This window comes from Nycticebus coucang, chromosome 16 (genome assembly GCF_027406575.1).
Source record: "Nycticebus coucang isolate mNycCou1 chromosome 16, mNycCou1.pri, whole genome shotgun sequence".
In the NCBI taxonomy this organism is placed as follows: domain Eukaryota; kingdom Metazoa; phylum Chordata; class Mammalia; order Primates; family Lorisidae; genus Nycticebus; species Nycticebus coucang.
This window is the reverse complement of record NC_069795.1, coordinates 80,034,658-80,056,611: the sequence shown is the minus strand read 5'-3', so window position 1 is coordinate 80,056,611 and position 21,954 is coordinate 80,034,658. Positions and strand designations below refer to the sequence as shown.

Sequence of the window (21,954 nt, the reverse complement as noted above, 5' to 3'; positions counted from 1 at the left end):
ATAATATTAACTATTTTTCATATGATTACGTAGGAGTTTATATTAAACTTTTTCTATCAGTTATCTCATTTTAGGCTCACGATGTTCTGAAGTTGGTACAATCATTATTGTGGATGAGAAAACTCACCATCAACACAGGTGAGCATTACTCAAGGCAGTGTGGAATTGGAGTAGGAGTAGAACCGAGACCTGAATTCCGATCTTCCCACTCTAAACCTTGGCTTCTTCCTCTCTATTTCGACAAGTTGTCCCCTGGTGTCTGTGGCTTGTGAGTGAAAGTCACTTTGACTTGTGCACTGCGTAACAAATACCATTTGGTTTCTCATGATCTCTGCTCTCCTGGCAGCACGTAATCTAATTCTTAAAATCAACTGGCCACCTTCTGGCCCTGTGTGACAGCAAGCAGACCTGCAGACTCTATGCCTAACGAGGGGAAAGCAAAGTGGACCACTGGAACCCACATGTTCCCAAAGGTATTAATTCAATGCATAACCTCATGCCCAGTGCCCTAGGGCATCTAACCTGGGGTCCTTGGGCCACATGTTGCTTATTTGAGGACTGTTGTGTTGGATAGTGTAAAATGTATGCATGGGCTTTTTTTTTTTTGACCACCAGCTTTTGTTAGGGTTTGTGTGGCCCAAAACAACTCTCATTCTTGCTCTTTGTGGCAGAGAAAGGTAGAAAGTTAGACACCCCTGCCGGTCTGTGTGAGTAGTAAAAACTGAAATTCTCCTATATGCCTACATCTCAGCTACAGCTCAAAGCATCACTAAATCAAAGGTGCTTGGATATATTTGCCTTTAAGCTATTGCCTGTCATCCTTTTATTCCTAAACCCAACAATTCATAATTCTGTAAAATGCAAAGTAGAATTCTACAAGCAAAATAAAAGATAGGATAGACAACCATTTTTCTTAGAGTAGGGGAGTGACACTGACTTCTCTCTCCTTTCCTGCTCTGTTGAGGACTCTGTCAAATCACTCAACTTTTTAAGGAAAATACGTTAATGTCTTGTGATCCCTTTGGACAATATCATCAACTTCTCTCTGTGTTCAGCTATGGAAAGAGCATAGGTTTGCGACCCAGGCACAGATCTCAGCTTCAAACTGACTTGCAACTCCCTGAGTCTAATTATGTTTGTCTGGCAGATGGGGATAAAAATACCACATTTCATGGATGTTTGAAGGATTAAATGAAATAATACATAATGCACCTGGTCCAAGGTCTGTTCATAACAGGGGGACTGTGGCTGGTGTGCTGTGACTCTGTGCCTCATTATTCACAGGGTGTTGTTCCTGGGATATTTCTGTAAATAGGAACTTATTTTCCCTTTGAGGGAAGTTTAGAATCCCTGAGAGACTCTCTATTTTTCTTTCCTGGAAAAGCAGCATCTTTACCTGGAAATGGTTTCTACCACTTTGGTCTGTTTCCCAGCTTTCTTCTAGCAGTTAATGGTCTGTAAAATGCTTAAATGCACCAGAGGGTCTACCATTTGAAATAATCTGTTTGTCATGAAAATAATCCAGACTGTTTGGCTGGCAAAGGTGGACATTTTGTACTTCAAGTCTCATTGAGAAGGCCTCACCTCTTCTTTATCAAAAGAATTAACCAGATCAGTCTTTGAACTCTAAAATAAATAACTTTTAAAATAATTCAAGAGGGCATTTCAAAAGCTGAATATGCACAAAAGGCCAATTTTGAGCAGGACAAAAAAATAGAAGAAGATACTTGGGAATTATTTCCAATGAACTTGTACTTTCTGAAGCTGGAAATGCCAGACTAACTTTTATATTTGAATGAAGTGAGTTATCTAGCTTATCTACTCTAATCTTATGCTACAAGCACTTCATCCCTTGGAATTTAAAAGTAGTGTAATGAGGTAGGGCACAGTGTTTCGTTCCTGTAATACCAGCATTTTGGGAGGCCCAGGTATCACCTGAGCCCAAAGTTTGAGAAGAGCATGGGCAACACAGAGAGATCCTGTTTCTACAATAAATAAATAAAAATATAATAATAATTTTAAAATTAGCTGGGCATGGTGCCACACATCTGTAGTCCCAGCTACTCAGGAGGCTGAGGCAGAAGAATCATTTGAACCCAGGAATCTGACCTGGGCAATGAGCTATGATCACATCATTGCACTCTTATCTGGGCAACAGAGTGAGACCTTGTCTCAAAAAAATAAAATAAAATAAGTAATGGTCACTTCAAGTTCAGGGCAATGCTATAACCTCTGTTGTACAGGAGTTCACTATATAAAAATAATGTACTTCTGAGGCTTGCCTTAAAAAGAACCCATTACAAATTCCTAGAGAGATATTAAAACAAATTTTCCCCTTTTCTGGCCCCATCCATGATGCTCTTGACATCCTGACCTCATATTCCTAACACTGCTTAGCTGAAAAAAGTTGACATTGGTTAAAAGGTAGGATTTATTTATAAGTCACATAGAGAAAGTTCTAAGCTTTGGAAAAATCTCATACTAATCATCATCTCAGTACTTCCCCTCTGGATCATTTTATCCAAAAAAAGGAGGGGCAAGAGGAACAGAGGCAAAAAGCTATGTTCCATGTTTAATGCAAAAAAAGGAAATAGGGAACAACACAGCATCTAGCTAGAAATCTGCAATTTTGTAAGCTGACCTCTGAAAAATGAGTCTATGTTAAGACAAATGGGTTTTCTTGTTTGTTTTGTGTTTTAATTTTTAATTTTACTTTTTAATTGACAAATCATAATTATGCATATTCATGGGATACATAGTGATTTTCCATACATACGATGTACAGTGATCAGGTCAGAATAATTAGCATATCCATTATATCAAACATTTATCATTTGTGTCAGGAACGTTCACTATCCTCCTGCTAGCTATTTGAAACTACGTAATAGATTATTGTTAACTGCAGTCATCCTACCAAGGTTTAGAACACTAGAACTTAGTCCTTCAATCTAGCTGTAATTTTGTGTCCTTTAATAAATCTGTCCCAAAACAAATAGCTTTGAGGTCATTACCCTTTATAACACAGGGCCATTTGTATTGTGATTTAATAGTTTGCAAAGCATTTCCATACATGTCTCACTTGGTCCTGTAGCTGTAAGAAGTAAAAGCAAAACTACTACTGAGAATTGAACTAGAGCTGAACTAAAGATCTAGTTTCTCTCTGGCCAGGGACCAGACTCTACCATGGTAGCATTGTGAAGTGGTTTAAGCATTAACTCTACTGTAAGCTGCCATCAAAAAACAAAAAGAAAAAAAATTAACTCCAGATCCCGAGTGCCTGGATTTGGTTCCCAGAACTACTCTTGACCAACCTTGGGCAATATATTTGTCTGCTAGGGCCACTGTAGCAGGATACCACAGGCTGGATGGCTTAAACAATACAAATCTATTGTGTCATAGTTCTGGAAGCTCTAAGTCCAAGATCTAGGTGCTAGCAAGGTCTGTATTTGTCCAGTGAAAACCTAGGTTGAAATGAAGATGTGGGGGAACAGGATTCAGTAGGGGGAATGTGTAGTTACATGAAACATACTCTCTCACTTTCTCAACCGTGACATTTCACTTGAGTATTTTTGTAATAAAGTGCTGATGGAAGACATGAAACTATTTATTATAGGTTTGGCTCAGTTCAACTTATTCAAATATTGAACCCAGCTGTAGCCATGTGCTGGGTGCTATGGGGTTGAAAACTAAGCCATGATCACTGTCTTCAAAAAGCTTATAATCTAATAAAATAAGAAACTATGACAAGGAATGTAGCATAGTGAGGAAAAAAAAAAAAAGAAAGAAAAACCTCAGGATGTAGAAAGTCTGAAAGGTTAGGTTCAAGTTCTTTGCCCATGCAATTCCTTCTCCCTGGTGATTGTTTCCTCTGGTCACCATCACCTTGTAGTTCTTACCTTTTGGACCTGAGGAAGGGCTTTCTTGGCTTTTTTGACTTGGTCAAATCTCTCTGATTTCTCAGTAGCACTTTTAATAGTTGGATTTTTACATTTATTTGTGTAATGATCTCATAAACTCTATGAGGTCAAGAATCTTAGTTTTATTAATCAATATAGTCAGTCTCTCTCTCTCTCTCTCTCTCACACACACACACACACACACACACACACACACACACACACACACACACACACACACACCCCTGCCCATGAGCTAGCACTATTGACTGGCATACAATGATGTTTACTAGGCTGTAAAGTCCCTTGGTTCTTTCTGTGTCTTCATCTGCAAAATGGAGGTGATAATGCCCATTTTCCAGAGTTGTTATGAGAATTAAATAAAATAACTGATTTTAACACAAGACAGGCTGCAAAAGGTACTATAGTAGTCAAAACTGAAAACACAGAGCTAATACAGAATGGGTATTAACTCCTTCCAGAATCAGGGCAGAGGATGGATCAGCAAAGACTTACTATAAAAGAAGGTGATATATATCAGGCTGAGGAACGAGGTTTGAATATGCAGATAGAACATCTACTTTATACCTTTACCCCATGGAGAATTTACATATATGCATGGGGTGTGTGCTAATTCACCACTAGAATGTCACTCTTAAGGACAAAAATTTCCATCTCTTTTGTTCACAGCTATATTTCCAGTGTCCGTAACAATGTCTGGTAAACAGTGCTCAGTAAATACTCACTGATGAATGAATGAAGGAAGGAAGAAAGGAAGGAAGGAAGGAAAGAGGAACTACCTGAAGAAACTTTGTGGGCAGAAGCATGAACAAAGCAAACTTTCTGGTTCCAGTAGAAACTGGTGCAGGTGTGGGGAACATGGGAGAGGAAGTAAGGGGTTCAGTAAACACAAGTGCTGCTGGCTGCCCAGAGGACTGTGGGCTGCCTCTCTTGGAGAGGACTTGCAATCTCTAAGTTTGGGATCTAAAGCCCCCACCTTGACATCTTTCATTGAAATCAAAAGGAAAATGCTCTTCTCCGTTAAAACATCAAACTGAAGTGTCCTGAGTTGGGCCTCACGAGTAATCACCACAAAGTCGCGGGTCTTTGACACCATGTCACACGCAATGACAATGAAAGAAAAACTGTGTTTGTACAAACACTAAAGATGGAAACCATGAAAATTATCAGGATCATCTGAATTCAAAACACCAGTGACTGTAAATCATCTTATTTGCATAAAAATGTGGCATTGCTACAGACATTAGTTAAAATTCAGAAGTAGATGAATAATGAATTAAATGCCCCTTTTAAAATTATAAAATAAAAATGCAATTACTCTTATCTTTTGGAAAAATCTCACTGTTAGAGCTACTCAATAAGAGAAGAGAAATGGAAAATAAACTATGCACTGAAGTCTTTCATTCAGTACATAGTGGTATTTTTTTTTAATGTTAAGAAATGACTACCCTAATCAGTATCTGTGATAATGATCTATAATCTTACCAGTGTGAAACTGATGATAAATACCAAGTACTGATTTTTTAATAACATGGAGAACAGATATACAGCACATTTTCAGGTTGGAGGCTCTAGTCCTCCATAATGGGAAGTCGTTGCAGTCCAACTATTGTAAAATAATTCAAATAAAATCTTTTTTAAAGTGTCGTTTTAATGCAAATGACCTAGCAGACTTTTAAACGATTAGTGCCAAAGGTTATTTTTGTCTAAGTCGTAGAGAGTAAGAATGTTTGAAATAATTGAATTCTTGTCTAATTACATAAAGACTAATTTAGAACCTCATTTATTTCAAGAGTCGCTGGCATAACAAATCCATTTAAAATGACACACTAGAGAAGGTAATTAAAAATTAAAGTTGAAATCAAGATGAAAAAGGCAAGATTGAAGCTGGTTTAGACTGCTTTGATTAGCTGTGGAGGGGAGCAAAATGTGGGAGGGGGTTGATAGACTTTCAAAGATACAAAAAAAGAGGTGGCATGCTGGAGTTTAGAACCTGGAGCACCAGTGCTTTTGAGTCTTTCCAGTTTCTCTCTAGTTGCAAAGCTAAGTACATGCAAAGAGGAGAGATCACCTGGTTGAGAATGAAGGAGAGCTGGGATTCATAGTCACAAGACACCTCCCCACGTCTGCTTTCCTGGAAGGAAATGCAGGCCTCCTCTATATTAAGGAAAGGGCCCATCATCCAGACAAGCAGGGCCATTAGACCTCAGTGTACCTTGTGTATAGAAAGCTCTTGGAGCAGCTTGAGCAATAACACATACACAATCAAAATTGTCTTTGAGGCCTCACGGTGGCTCAAGCCTGTAATCCCAGCAGTCTGGGAGGCTAACGCAGGTCGATTGCTTGAGCTCAGGAGTTTGAAATAAACCTGAGCAACAGCAAGACCCCATCTCTACTAAAACAGAAAAATTAGCCCAGTGTTATGGCAGGTGCCTGTAGTCCCTGCTACTTGGGAATTTGAGGCAAGAGGATCTCTTGATCCCAGGAGTTTGAGGTGCTGTGAGCTATAATGACACCAGGGTACTCTACCCAGGGTGACAGAGTGAGACTCTGTTTCAAAAAAAAAAAAAGAAAAAATTCTCTTTCATAATGGATTTTATAGTTTGCAAATAGCTTTTATGAATATAACCACACCTCATTCTCACACCAGCCTGAGAAAGAGGAAGTACTTTGCTAGTCCCATTTTGTAAGTAGAGAAGTCAAGGTTCTGAAAAGTTAATTAACAAACCTAAGGTTCTAGGGAGGACTAGAAGTCAAAACTTTTGGCTCCAAATCCCAAAATGTACCATCTCCCTGTTTGCTGACGTGTCTTTTTACTCTTAGATTTTTCATTCTCTTTTCTCTCTCTTCATTTTACTTTTACCCATTTTTCTTTCTATTTCTTTTAGGTTCCTCCGTTCCTTTCTTCTTTCTTTGCCCATTTCCCCTTATTCCTGTCTGTTGCTCTACTCTGCCAGCAACCTCAGAGAGAGCAGTTTGGCCAAGCAGGCGTTCTCAGCTCTGAAGTCTGCGGAGGCATTCTGAAAGGGAGAGAACTGTGCTGTGTGTAAGGTTCTGTTTCTACCGCAACAAAGCATTGCCCCCGGACAACTAGTTGAGGGCAGATGGATGTACCTGTAGGGTAGCGTTAAATACCTTTCTTGCCAGAAAATAAGAATTTCATAGATTCTTAACTTCATATGAAGGGCTGAGCTATGAAAGGATCCCAAAGATAAGGTCTTCCATAAATAAATATGTCCTGTCTCTGAGCCCCAGAAAGCAAACTTTTCTCTACCTCTGTCCTAGCAAGACGCTAAGACTGTATGGCAGGGCCACTTACAACACTTTGCTAAACCTGGATTATTCTCCTTGAGACTATGTAAATACATACTTTCTGAGCCATAAATCAAATGTCCATGTCTCTATTATACCCAAAAGAACCAAGAGAACTCATAAATGGGAGAGATGACTATTTACTACAGTTTTTTCTCAAAGTTTTTCTCCTTTACACCAGAAACATTGGCATCACCTGAAAACTTATTAAAAATGCAAATTCTTGGGCCCCAGTCCAGATCTAATAAATTAGAAACTCTGGGAGTAGGCCCCAGAAATCTATTTTTTTCTTTTTTAGACAGACTTCCATTTTGTCACCTTGGGTTGAGTGCCATGGCATAATCATAGCTCACAGCAACCTCAAACTCTTGGGCTCAGGCAATCCTATTGCCTCAGCTTCTCGAGTAGCTGGGACTACAGGCACCTACCACAACTAGTTTTTCTATTTTTGGTAGAGATGGGGTCTCACTCTTGTTCAGGCTGGTCTCAAACTCCTAAGCTCAAACAATCCACCCACCTGGGCCTTCCAGAATGGTAGGATTACAGGCGTGAGCTGTAAACACAAATTTCTGTGTCCAGCTCCAGAAATCTATTTTAATAGGCCCTCTGGATTATCCTGATAAACACTGGCCTACGTACAGTAAAATGGGAATAGCCCTAGACTAGGACACAAAGGACTTAGTCCTGGTTGGGCCCCTCACTCACATAAGAGCTAGAAGACATTGGGTCACCTCCCCAGGCCCCATTTCCCATTTCCTCACTCATCATATGAAGAAGTATTACTTGATGGGTGCTGGACACTTTTCTGTCATGCACATTCTGTGAGTCTTCATGAAGAATGATCTGAGGCATCAGTGGAGTTCAGCTCCAGCCCAACATTATCAATATGACTTGCTTTTACTTCACAATAACCTCTTGCTTTCTTGAAGTCTTGAAACTTATTCTCCAAAAATCTCCAGTTAAGTTATAATTGAGTTTGGACTTGCGAGGAGGTGCCTCTACCATCACCTGATTCATGGCTCACACGTAAGCAAAGCTGGGACATAGAACAGGTATAGAACCAGGATCCAGAAACAAGGGGAGGAATTGGTCCCAATGCAGCACAGGTCAACAAAGACAAACTTCATTCAACTCTCAATTTCATTAAAATTTGAGTCCCTGTTCTATGAGATTTCTGATTGAAATATAGATTTCTTTTGGGACCAGCTTGTTATATATAAAAAGAAGTTAAACTCCCAGGTTGGTTTATCAAGAATTTGGTGGTCATTCTGGCTCATTTGGGCTCAGTAAAAGTCATTTAGAAAGAAGTTCTCCATGAGAATGAGAATGTCCTTTCACTTTTCTCAATGGGAATATCCACTTTAGTCTGCCTGCCAGCATATATTACCAGAATTGCTGCCACATGCAGGGACCAGGGGTGCAGCAACTAACAAGTTAGAAACGGTCACTTCACTTGTGAAGCTGACAGCCCTGCAGGAATTATGCACATTGTCTAAGGGCTATGCATGCTATGAGGAATTGGTGTGGGAACAAATACAGGGAAACTCATGTAGTACCAGGACCTTGTATTAGCCAAGAGGCAACCATCTCAGGGACAAGATAGCTGCACTGTTTACCCTTGTAAACGTGCAGAATACCACCACCCCATCACTAACTATGGCTTTCTCAAATCATCAGGGAAAGACAGAACCCTCCTAGGAGGGTGCTCCCACCGCCTCCCCTCCCCTGTCCCTCCCGTCCCTGAGAGTCACTCCATGGGGAGGATAGGCACAGAGAGATCAGGCCAGTGTGGCTCTTGTAGCCTACTAGCCTGACTTAACTACGTCACACTATCTGTAAGTTTTAGCTTTAGTGTGGTTATTCCCTGCTCTAACATTCACAAAACTCATTAAAAGAAATACCCCGTGAAATAAATCTTCTTAATCAAATCCCATCATACACCAATTATTGAATTTGTAGTAGGTGCATGGCTGTGATGAACTTAAGACTGAAGTCTGCTCCCTGCCTTGTGCACCTCTCCCCCAGCCAGGCTCCATAATGTCCAGGAAAAAGGGGGAACCAGCTACAAAACCAGATACACACTTACTGTGGTCCTCAGCAACACGACGTCTGCTTCCTGCAAGGAACACGGGACACAATTTGCCCATACATGCCAAGCTGGTCTCCAGTAAAACACCCAGGGGAGGATTCCAAATGAGAAGATGGATCCAGCAAGGCAGAGAGTCTGCCGGCAGCCATGAGTCCGATAGCCAAATATCTCCTGGGATAGAATAAAAATGACCCCAAACATGGGTTAAGCATGATAAACATTAAATGAGCAAATATTGATTTTAGTGATGGACTGAGGGCAGAGAGGAAACAAGTTTAGAAGGGTGGAGAGAGCACGGGGTGAGGAATGGAGAGAGTGGAGAAAGATTCTTGAAAAGTAAGTATAAGACAAGATTTCAGACCTCAAGGAAGTTGCAGTCTTGAAGAAACCAGTTTCTATGATTTGAACACCTAGCTGCCTTCTGCCAAGTGCTACACAAAGTGTTGAGACGTACATCTTGTCTTGTTTAAGTCTCCCAATTATCCCTCTTCCTATATTATCCCTGAAATGAGATAATATTACCTTCATTTCATAAGCAGTGGAGCTGAGCTCAGAGTGGCTTGAATGGAATGGCTTGTCAAAGCTCGAACAGCTGGGAAGTTCCACAGCTAAGATTTAACATCCACTTGTATCAGTAACCAGATCTCAAGTGTGATCCCCCACCCCGGCAGGCATGACTAATGCCACGTGACAGGCAGGCTAGATGACAGCCATAACCAGACCATCCCGTTGGTGGGAACCAGCTGCTTGAACTAAGCCTTGAGCTCAGAGTCAGGATTTGGCGAAGGAATTTGGCCACAGAAGATTAACAAATAAATGCCAGCTAGAGTTTGGGTGTTTGAGGTAGAGCCATGCCTTCTCACGCTCCTCCCTTGTTCAGTTTTTACCTGGTCAGGGAGAAGCCATAGAGAATATTCCGTTTACTCCCACTCATGCTACTGAGCACCTGCTCTGTGTCAAGAGGGATATTATTAAATTCTGGAGGATATAAATTTGGACAAGACAAGAGGCTCACCTCTAATAAATGTAGCTCTAAACAAACTTCTTCCTTCGAAGAAAAGCTTGAGCCAGAGTAGAGAAATAACCTGTGAAGTTTATAACGTCAGTTCTGAGATGGTAGAGGTGCAGTACTCAGGCCTCACTTCGGACAAAGGGAGACAACCTGACACAGCATGACCCAGCCTCATTCAGAGGGCTTCCCAGTTGCTGGACGTCAGCTCATGCCGAGATGGGACAGTCACCTAACCGTCTGTCACACATGTCATGTTTTCAGGGGACACTGGAATGGGATACTGAGACAGGCTGATAAGGCAGCTGGCTGCAGAAGAACTAGATGTATTCAGATCCACCCCCCTGAAGCCAGAAGAGATCCCCACTTCGGCCTTACCCTGGCTTTTTTCCCTGATCATTATCTCATTTTAATGTAAAAGTCACACTCACAGGCTGTGATTTAACAGGACAATCAGGCTACGCAGGAAGAAATCTGTAACAGAACTACACAGGCACAAGAAAAATGTCCACCACCGCTTGCTTACACGCCATCCATTCCCCACCCAAGCCTCCAAAAGTTCCCCAAACTCCCCTAGATGAACCAGCCTGATGGAATTTTTTCCTTGTGCTGCCTCCCTGGTGCTTAGCATAGTCCCCAATAAAGCCCTGCTTGTGACTCTGCCTAGAGAGTCCAAGGGCCTGGGCCGAAAGCAGTTCCACAATTACATCTCCAGAGTGCAGAGTTGTAGGCATGCTGCACACTGGTTATACCAGCCAGAATGGAGAGGCATCCTGGTTGAAAGCACTTTCTCTGGATCAAGCATTGTGAGTTCAGAGACTAGCTCTGCCACCTGCCAGGTGCATGACTTACAGTAAGTTATTTTACCTCTTTATTCCTTGGTTTGTTTTCCATAAAATGGGAGTAGTGATAGCACCCCCTGGCAGGGATGCTATAGGTTTAAGTGAGCTCATAGGCGGAACTGTTCTGTGACCCTTTCCTGAGGCTATTGCTATTGTTTGGCCCATTTCCTTAACATAGACCTGAAATTCCACCTCCTGGTTTACCAGCAATAAGGTCCAAGAATCCTTCCAATCAATAATTCTGCTGTTATGTTGCCCCTTAGAATAACAAAGGACCTGGAACGTAAAACGTTAAATTTACCAGTTTCTCTATATAATCTGATAGATACTACATTATCAGAAAACGTTCTGTGATCTTTGGCAGAAAGCTGCTTTCGACTGTAATTATCAGGTCCTTTCCCATCATTAGCAGGACAGACCGGCGCTGAATGGCTGCCTTAGGTTTTGTCCACACTCAGCATAACTTCGATAAAACATCCACATGAACCCAGAAATACAAACACTTAACTGATTGTGCAAAGTAGAAAGTCTATCTTGGCAGGAATAGAAGCCAAGCCAGGAAGGGCTCTGCCCCACCTCACGCCAGGGCAGCTATGCTCTGTTAATCCCACACTGAGCAGTCCCCAACCCTAACTTCCCTACTTGTCCTGAGTCCATCTGCCCTCTTCTCCCATGTGATTTTTTATTGCATATGTTTCTACATTTTGGGGTAGATCAACTTCCATCCTCCAACACACCCACTTTATCATCTTTCTAAAACACTATATTTAAAAGTTTCCTAATTCTGCCAGCCAATTGAGCCCCCACATAAAATGCCCAAATTACTCTGTCCTACAGCACAAACCTCTCTGTCACTATGCATTCTTTTATGGGCTCTGCGATGAGTGCTCTCTATAGTTTCCTAAGTGTTTTTGTGTTCATTATCAAGATAGAGTAAACAGGAATTATGACCTTCATTCTCCAGTTAAGAAAACTAAACTTTAAAGTGGTTATGTGTAATAACAGTGTTAGCAACTAATTATTATTGATGAGAACACCAGCAGCTAAAATTCATTGGGCACTTAACAGCCCTTCACTAACCACTTTATACACACTGAAAAAGATTAGTTTCCCGAGGCACAAATTTCATAAGTAACTCAAAACCAGGCCTCCAGTGCAGACCTTTGCAGTGCGTGGGCGATTTCTACTCTAAGGTTCTTCATTCTGTCTTTAATTTTGGTTCAATTTAACAAATGTTTATTAAGTGTCCACCAAATAGCAGGTGTGTGCTAGACCCAGAGATAAATGAGCCTCCAAAAGGTCATTAGTTTAGTGGGGAAGAGAGAAGCACAAACAGGGAAGATTAAATAAGGTTGGAGCAATAAAAAGGTTAGACAGATGGAGGACCATATAAATTGTCATCCAAATAGGGTGCTCTTAAGAATAACACTGGAATAAAAGGAGTAGGCCAAAAGCATCCTAACAAGCCTGGGGATACCCCTCTTCCACCCCTCGGAGAGCTCCTCTCCTCTAATTCTGGTGAGCACTCGGCCGCCACTCAGTGGCTGACCCGTAATATAATACACCGTTGAATTCTCTAGGATGAAATAATGTGGACAAAGAGTGTTTAATTATTGCTTATTGGAGTGAGTTGAATCGTACTGAATGGAAGCAAATTGCATTGCAAAGACTATTAACAGATATTGGGTTTAAGATTGCAAAAATCAGCGTGGTGTTCTTCTTTTACCCTGTAGCAGTTTACTTCCTACATTTACGGAGTGCCTTCTGTGCCCTTGAATATGCTTGAGGGAACCGTTCCTGCTACTCTGCACTCCACCCACTCTTACCTCCCAGAAAAGGGGATCCATTAGCCAATAATAAAAGAATATTGGTAAAATGTCAAAAGAATATTATACAAATAATTAAATTCTCGATGGGCTATGCACATTATGGAATAGCACACGGTTCTTCCTTCATTCCCTCTCCTACTCACACAGTATTGTCTTCCCTCTCTTTCTGGCATCCAGGTCCTTTGCATTCCTAAGGGCTCCCACCTTGGCCTCCAGGTGTCCAGTTCTTTTCCCCTGCAGAGATCCTAAGCCAGAGGAGCCAAATTCTGCTCCCTAAAGCAATGTTCTAAACTACAGTGGCTAACAGAACCCTATAGAATCATAGACCCTCACCCAAGAAAAATACACAGAGACACATACACACAAATTTCTCCATAGTTATTTGGGGGTGGGGAGGAAGAGGGACCAGAGGCTAGATAAGGCCCACTCTAGAGAGGTCATGAAGTTGGAGCAAGGCTAATCTTTCAGAGTTTAGCATAACTACTTTAATTTAAAGCCTGCCTGATACCAGGTAAGAACTTAATGATTGTGGAGGTGTGAAGACACAGGCAGGTGTAAATGCAGGTAAGGTGACAACTGGAGCAGGGTGGTGGCTGTCTCCAGAGAAACTTCACAGGGCTGTGTCATCACCCGAGCGAGGATCCACCCAGGCCTGAGAATGGCTCTTAGCCTTCAAGTCCCAGAAACTTCCAGCAGAACGATCTGTCTTAGGGAAGACTCCAGCAAAGTAGATCTCAAGACGGATTTATGAGACAGAGATGAGTGTAGCTGTCACACTGACCAGATAAATACTTGGGCTGATGCGTTCTCTGCTCAACAGCAGGATCCCACAGTCGTGATGCACAGTGCTTAAAATGGGCTCTGAGATCTTCTCTGACCACCTCCCGCTCTGACTGACAATGTCTTTTTAAAAACCCGTGATTCAGTGATTCATTCAATCAAATTACAGTCAAAGCTCCCTGGCCTGGGAGCTGTTTAGTTCCTTTGAGAAAATTTTGCACTTCTCTGCAGGTTTCAGTAAATATTTGAAAGTTTTCAAAGGTTCCCTCTTTATAAGTTGACCTCTCTGAAGATAATCTCTTCTCCCTTATTTCCAGATTTTGGCCGTGAAGGGACTGTTTCAGTGTCATTTCCATGTACTACAATAAATTATGTTGAATGAATGCAGTTCATTCGACCTCAACTGCTTATCATAACCCCAGCACCTATTAAGATCTATGCCTCCGTAGTTTCTTGTTGGCTGCTCTTTATTCCTAAAAAGGGTTTTCTATGCTTCTTCTCGCTTGACCTCTACATCCACATGTGTAACTCTCAAGGTGAAGGACTTAACTCAGATATCATAAACTGGAGGCTCAAAAAGAAAGGCCCGCCGACAAGGTTCTTGTTTCCTTGGTAAGTATTTCTTAAAACTTTACATTGGTGCCCCAGTTATTTTCACATTAAAAAAGTATTACTTCTCCTTTTTTCTTTAAAATAAATCAGAAAAGATGACAATGTTGACCCCATATTCTTGCGCTGAAAGAATCAGCTGAGGAGCACAGAGAGATGCGTACAAAATAATTCAAGAAAAATCCCAAACACCACCTAGCGAGAGAGGATGATGCCCTGTGGTGTGTCCACACAGGGGGATTTTATACACTTCACACAAGGGAGCCCCAGCGGCACACAGCAGGACAGATGGTTCTCGGTAACATAACCCGACGTGAAAAAGTCAGTGCAAAGAATTACGACAGCATGGTAAGCTTTTTATACAGTTAAAATATATTTTTATGATACATCTAGATGAAAGGAAACTATACAGGAAGGAAAGCAAGGGACAGATGGATACTGAATGCGGGGCAATGGCAGGGGAGGAAAGTTCACATGGGTAAATGTGGATTATTGTCAAGGTCCCAGCTTTTGTTTGCAGTGGTGAGTTTATCACATTATTTCAAGGAGCTAATTAACTAAATAAATAAATGCAACACAGTGTGGACAAATAACATGAGTATGCCATGAGCCACAGATGGTGGACAATCTATAGTGGGGACCTGAAGTCTTAGGTACCATCCCAAGCAGGTACCTCCCTCTAAACGAGCAAGTACACTTCTCTTCTCTGTGGTCCCTACCATGGCTTTTCCCCCAACACAGAGGCCACATAGTAGGCTCCATTTTTCATCCCATACAGGATTGTTCACTGGAATAACAGCCTCGTGCTGTATAAAGGTCAGTGATTCCCAGCCAAGGGTGATTTTATCTCCCAGGGGACATTTGGCAATGTCTAGAGATGTTTTTGGTCACTCAACTGGGTAAGAGTTGCTTCTGGCATCTGATAAGTAGAGGGCAGGAAGGCTGCTGAATATCCTACAATGTATAATACAGTGCACCCCCAGAATAAAAGTTACCTGTCCCCAAGTAGTGCCAACGCTGATAAACCCTGCTATAGGCATTTTAGTCCCCTCACCACTGACCTACGCAAATCTCCAGGTCCTAGTGCCTAGACTGGCATCCTCAGCAAACAGAGAACTAGAAAATTTTGACATTGAAACCTGTGGGGAAAGAGAATTCACACTTACTGCCACATGACCACTAAGGTCAGTTAGTGGTTACAGTTAATTCAGTTAGTGGTTACAGCCCAGCAACTCATTTTCCAGATAAGGAAACTGCAGTGCTAATGGAAGAAGCAAATTGCCCACACGGTCTACACCCGCCTCCTCTCCAACTCAGTCTTGGGCCACTCTCCCTCTACCTCACTCTGTACCAACCCCAGGGATCTTCCATTTCCTTGAACTCCCCAAACCTCTCCAGCCTCAAAGTCTTCCTACGGGTGGCTATTTGTCATCTCCTTTAAGTCGTCTCTTAATGTTTCCTGTTTCCTTCTTAGCTAATCATTCTGTGTAATTAAGCCCCTAATCTCATATGCCCTTTATAATTTTGTAACACTTTTACAACTTGTAATTCTTGCTTTCTTTTCTACTTCTTCCTTTCTTCACCCCCCCCCCAACAACTAGGTTTGAATTTCTGTCATTTTAGGAGCCATTCCAGTGTTTTTCTTCCAATGCTATTTACCCCACACTGCATACATTATGCACATGTAGGGGGCAAATTAATATTTGCTGAATAAATGAATAAACAAGTGGCTTACTAAAGGAAAAAAAGAAAGGAAGGGGGGATGGAAGAAAGAGAGAAGAATGAGAGAGAGATGAAGGGAGGGAGAAAAGAAAGAAATGAAAATTAATAATAAACTTTATTTTCCTTGTTCCTAGCTCAAAAAATTTAACTGTATTCTGTTCTTGGACAATAAAAATTAAATCTGCCCACCAAGGGGGAGAGCAGGAAACAGCAACCTCCAGATACCTCTCCGTGCCTTTGATCATTAGGAAGTGTTAACTAGTCTTACCATTTGCATTACCTACATCAACACATCTCTCAGTCTGGGTTTCTTGAATGAGTGCTAGCATTTTGTTTTTTCTTCCTGTTTATAAAGTCTGTCTCCAGGAGTTGAAAAGATGCTCAGTGTAAGGCTGAGTTTTACAAACTCTCTACCTTCAATAGAGCCAAACCAAGGTCCTGTCCTAGAAAGGGACAAACTGGTTTGAACATCCTGCCGGGGTTCCTGCTCTGTTCCTGTTCCACACCAGATGGTGTGTCACAATCCCCTTTCGTGTGGACAGGGCTGATTTCCCAGTCTTTCAGACTACTTACAAAAAAAATTTTCAGAAAATAAACTATCTTCAACAATGACTTGCAATGTAATAACTTGAGTCCCCTTTTCCCTCAATAATGTTTATCATAAGGAGTGACAGAAGTGGCCCATGGGGGGTCCTTAGGAGCCAAATGACCCGGCCAGTAGTTTCTACCTCTTATCAGATAGTAGGATTGACACTTAACCCAGTTTCATTTCCTGGCTTTGGGATGTCACTTGTCTCTTATTCCTAGCTTTGGAATGTCACCTCTCTGGTCATTGCCTCTTAGTTTCTCTTGCCACAGCTTTCTCTCTCATGATTGCTAGGGGAAACAGTAAAATAATACATGGGTCAGGCCACTGAACCAAGGCACAGATCATAAAAATGTTTCTGTGCTGCACTTCCAGCACAAAGTCGGCAAAGTTTGTTTGCCCCAGTTCTGTTCAAATTACCTGCTACGTCTAAGGCCACATGTAAGGTATGTCTGGGAGAGATAAACTTCCTACCCTCCAGGGGCTGACGGAGAGATGACGAATTTAAAAGTAGCTATAATCTAGGGCAGAAAACATTAACTGCCATATGAAAAGCACAAGGGAAAAAATTAGTTTCAAATAATAAAGTGATCCTACTGAGATGATTATTAGAAAAAGCTTTCTAGGAAAATTACAACTTGAAATTGACTTAAAGAGAATTGGTAGAATTTCAGTAGCTGGAAAAAGAGGATGGGGGAAAGGGCACTCCAGGTGGAGGAACTGGCCTTGAGCAAAGGTGCAGAATCTGGAAACATAGAGTATATTTAAAGACAAAATGTTAATTTATCATATTCCAGGAGGGTAGTGTACTGTAGTGTTACAATTAACCTGTCATGTATGGTTGGATAATACAATACACTTTTGGATGGGACTTTGGGATTCTAAGATGTGTATGCTACTCCAGCAAATGTTGGCCAAAACAGAGTTTTCTGAACTCTTAAAAACTAGACCTCCATCTTGCCCCTTTACAATCAGCAGACAAACAACTCACAGTTGCCCTACAATTAGCATTTCTGGGAAAAGTCAGGGGCAGAGGCTACTTACTGCCTATGGCCACTTGATCCCAGGAGCAGTCTAATTACCAAAGCAGGCAGAACAGATGTGCTTGGGGCTTTAGTTTCCTTTGACTAACCAGGATTTCCTTTTTACCCTCCAGGATACCTTCAGCCAGGGTTTTGGAAACTTTCTTGTCACATAGATTGGCTGTCAGGAAGGCAATTCATCCAACCCACTTGCCGGTGGCGCGCAGGGAAATAACACCCTGCCCCGTGGGTAACTGTCCACCCAAATATTAGGCAGAAGCTCATGAAAACTCACATTCCATGTGAATAATCATTTCCTATTATGTTTTAGTCACCCTAAATATTTTTCTATATGCTGGTTTGATTATTGCAACCCCGGAAGGAGGGTAGTATCAGTCATGGATCAGGATAAGAAAGGTAAGGTTCCAGTAGGTGGAGGAATGTATGCAAATTCACCCAGGTAGGCAACAGAGCCAGGTCCTTCTTAATTGAAACTCTTTCCACACAGCAGGACTGCCATTCATGAAGACACTCCTTCCTCCTCGGCCTTCTCTTGTTGTCTGTCACCTGGCAGCTGTGACAGGGGCAGTGCTTGAACACCTGCTGTTTGGTCACATTTGAGCTAATGGATGTGCTGCCCAGACAAGTTTTTAGGTTGCCCTTAAACAGGTTTTTGCACAAGCTTCAAACTACAGTGTGAGAAGAAATAGGCAAGAGGGACTCTACCCAACAGCCAGATGGTGGTTTCTACAGGCGACATACTAATCTCTTGGTCTGGTAATCTTGGCCAAGAGGCATTTCCTCTAACCTGTCACGCAATGCTAAAATTAAAACTGTCTTGCTGGTAATGTCTTTGGTATAATAAGAAATTCATATTTTGAAAAATATGTTCCGGAGGTGGAGCAAGATGGCGGCCGTGTAACAGCTTCCTTGCATCTGGGCACCGTGAGTCTGGGGAGATAGGACTCCAGGCATCTCTGGCTGGTGGGATCTACCTATCATCACACCTGCGAGGACACAGGGAGTCAGCGAGAGACTTCTGGACCCCAAGAGGAGGACTAAAACAGTGGAAAACCGGCAAGTGGTCGCGTGTGTTCAATCCGTCTAAACCCGCCCGCAACTGTAAGTTCAGTAGCAGCGAGACTGCAAACCAGAAAGGCCTTACTTGTGAACTATTTTGGTGTCTTTGGACTTGGCACTCAGTTGAACTGCCTTGGGGAGAGCCTGAGTGGGAATGAGGAGAACTTTGGCTGTTGTCTAGGGCCCCAGTCTGAGCCGCTGAGCCAGACGGAGCTAATAGTGTTTGGCTGTGGGTCACAGGGAGCCATTGTGAGCGATCTGCCCCGGCAAGCTGCGCCCTCAGGGTCGCAGAGCTAGAATTGGGTGGGAGCTGGTAACCCAGCGACCAAGTAGCCTAAGGGCGGGGTCTGAGCCAGCTTGCAGCCCTAACCCTCAGGGGCAGAGTGAGACCGCTTTTGGCACACTGGGTAAGTGGATAGCCACTTCAGCAGTGATTCCAGCGACAAGTACTTCCCTGGGAAAGCTTTTGCTCAGCAAGTTTACAAGTTCAAAGTGCCTTTTAAGTGGGCTGAAGAGAGATTTATGGTGTCTACCTGCTGGGCATTGAGAAATCAGCAGCCTCCAGTCATATCAGAACTGTGATTAACATCTCATACCCCAGAAAACCACGTGTTGCCCAGACAATATTCAATAACATATACATACTGCTTTGTTTTTGCTTGTGGTTTTTTTGGGTTTTTTTTTTTTTTTTTTTGGTTTGGTTGGTTTTTTTTGTTTATTTTGATGTTGTTGATGTTGTTTTGTTTTTTAAGTTCAACCTTTTCCATACAGATCCTTTTTCTTTCTCAATTTTTCTAGTTTAATCATAATTTCCCATTGCTGTCTTTTTCAATGATTAGAACTTCATTTTTGCTGGTGTTTCTACTGCTATTATTTGGTTTTTCACCCAATTTTATCCCGTAAAGTTTTCTATTTGCTTGTTTTGATTTGATTTATAGCATTTTTGTCTTACCTCTCTACTTGGTGGAGGTGGGGTACTGTGTCTGATCAGGTTAGCAAAGAGCTGCTGACCTCAAGGGAACCACCCAACTGGGCACCCCCAGAAGGTGGGTTTTTTTTAAGGTTGTGTCAAAGTACCCTATTGTACACCTACATTGCTCTGTCTCCCTCTTTCTGTGCCTCTCTTCTTTTTGTCAATATTCCTTTTACCCACCCCCTCTCCTTTCTCTATTTTTCTTTTTTTTTCTTATCACTCGGTCCTCCTTTCTTTCATCCCTTTTTTGCTCTTCAACCTTCTCACCCTTCTGGTCCTGTAACCCTTAATCCACAGGCACGAGAACTTAAAGAGCAAGAGGAGGTGAAAGGAAAATTAGGGCAAGGAAACAGATAAAAGAAATCACTCATGAGGAAGAATCAGCAGAAAACTCCAGGCAACATGAAGAACCAGTCCAGAACAACCCCGGCAAGGGACCATGAGGTAGATATTGCAGAGGATACCACCTATAAAGAAACTTTAGGAATGACAGAAAGGGAATTTAGAATACACATGTTGAAAACAATGAAAGAAATGATGGAAACAATGAAGGAAACTGCTAATAAAGTGGAAAATAACCAAAAGGAAATCCAAAAACAGAATCAAATAAGAGATGAATGATATGAAGAATATAAAAAGGATATAGCAGAGCTGAAGGAACTGAAACAGTCAATTAGGGAACTTAAAGATGCAATGGAAAGTATCAGCAACAGGTTAGACCATGCAGAAGAAAGAATTTCAGAGGTAGAAGACAAAGTTCTTGAGATAACTCAGATAGTAAAAGAGGCAGAAGAGAGAGAAAGCAGAACGTTCACTGTCAGAATTATGGGACTTTATGAAGCGTTCCAACATACGAGTTATAGGAATTCCAGAAGGGGAAGAAGAATGCCCCAGAGGAATGGAAGCCATACTAGAGAATATTATAAAAGAAAATTTCCCAAATATCACCAAAGATTCTGACACACTGCTTTCAGAGGGATATCGGACCCCAGGTTGCCTCAACTCTAATTGAGCTTCTCCAAGACACATTGTGATGAACCTGTCCAAAGTCAAGACAAAAGAAAAGATTCTGCAAGCTGCCAGGAGTAAGCGCCAGTTGACCTACAGGGGCAAATCCATCAGATTGACCGCAGACTTCTCTAATGAAACTTTTCAAGCAAGAAGACAATGGTCATCTACCTTTAATCTACTTAAACAGAACAATTTCCAGCCCAGAATTCTGTACCCTGCTAATCTAAGCTTCAAAATTGATGGAGAAATCAAATCATTTACGGATATACAAACATTGAGGAAATTCGCCACAACAAGACCAGCTCTAGAGGAAATACTTCAACCTGTTCTGCACACTGACCACCACAATGGATCAGCAGCAAAGTAAGAACTCAGAAATTAAAGGACAGAACCTAACCTCCACGCTGATGCAAAAGATAAAACTAAGCAATAGACTCTCACCAAATAAGACGAATAGAATACTACCACACTTATCAATTATCTCAATAAATGTTAAAGGCTTAAATTCTCCACTGAAGAGACATAGATTGGCTGACTGGATTAAAAAACACAAGCCATCCATTTGCTGTCTGCAAGAAACACACCTGGCTTCAAAAGATAAATTAAAGCTCCGAGTCAAGGGTTGGAATACAATTTTTCAGGCAAATGGAATTCAGAAGAAAAGAGGACTTGCAATCTTATTTTCAGATACATGTGGATTTAAAGCAACTAAAGTCAAAAAAGACAAAGATGGTCACTTTATATTGGTCAAGGGAAAAATACAACAAGAAGATGTTTCAATTCTAAATATTTATGCACCCAATTTAAATGCTCCCAGATTCTTGAAACAGACCTTACTCAGTCTGAGCAATATGATATCTGATAATACCATCATAACAGGGGACTTTAACACTCCTCTTACAGAGCTGGACAGATCCTCTAAACAGAAATTAAACAAAGATATAAGAGATTTAAATGAGACCCTAGAACAACTGTGCTTGATAGACGCATATAGAACACTCCACCCCAAAGATAAAGAATATACGTTCTTGTCATTACCCCATGGAACATTCTCCAAAATTGATCATATCCTGGGACACAAAACAAATATCAACAGAATCAAAAGAATTGAAATTTTACCTTGTATCTTCTCAGACCATAAGGCACTAAAGGTGGAACTCAACTCTAACAAAA

The 21,954-nt window shown here is 41.6% G+C and overlaps 1 protein-coding gene across 6 annotated transcripts in view; it reads right to left on the bottom strand.

Annotated features, from left to right (window-relative positions):
* ATP13A4 (ATPase 13A4) overlaps positions 1-21,954 on the bottom strand; it is a 189,881-nt gene that overhangs the window by 132,674 nt on the left and 35,253 nt on the right. For 4 of the 6 annotated variants that reach the window (XM_053564731.1, XM_053564732.1, XM_053564733.1 and 1 more), the window contains exon 2: positions 9,316-9,489. The exons of the other annotated variants lie outside the window; for them this stretch is intronic. In XM_053564731.1, the coding sequence (XP_053420706.1) occupies positions 9,316-9,489 (174 nt within the window). The remainder of the gene's footprint in view (positions 1-9,315; positions 9,490-21,954) is intronic. 6 annotated transcript variants of the gene reach the window in all.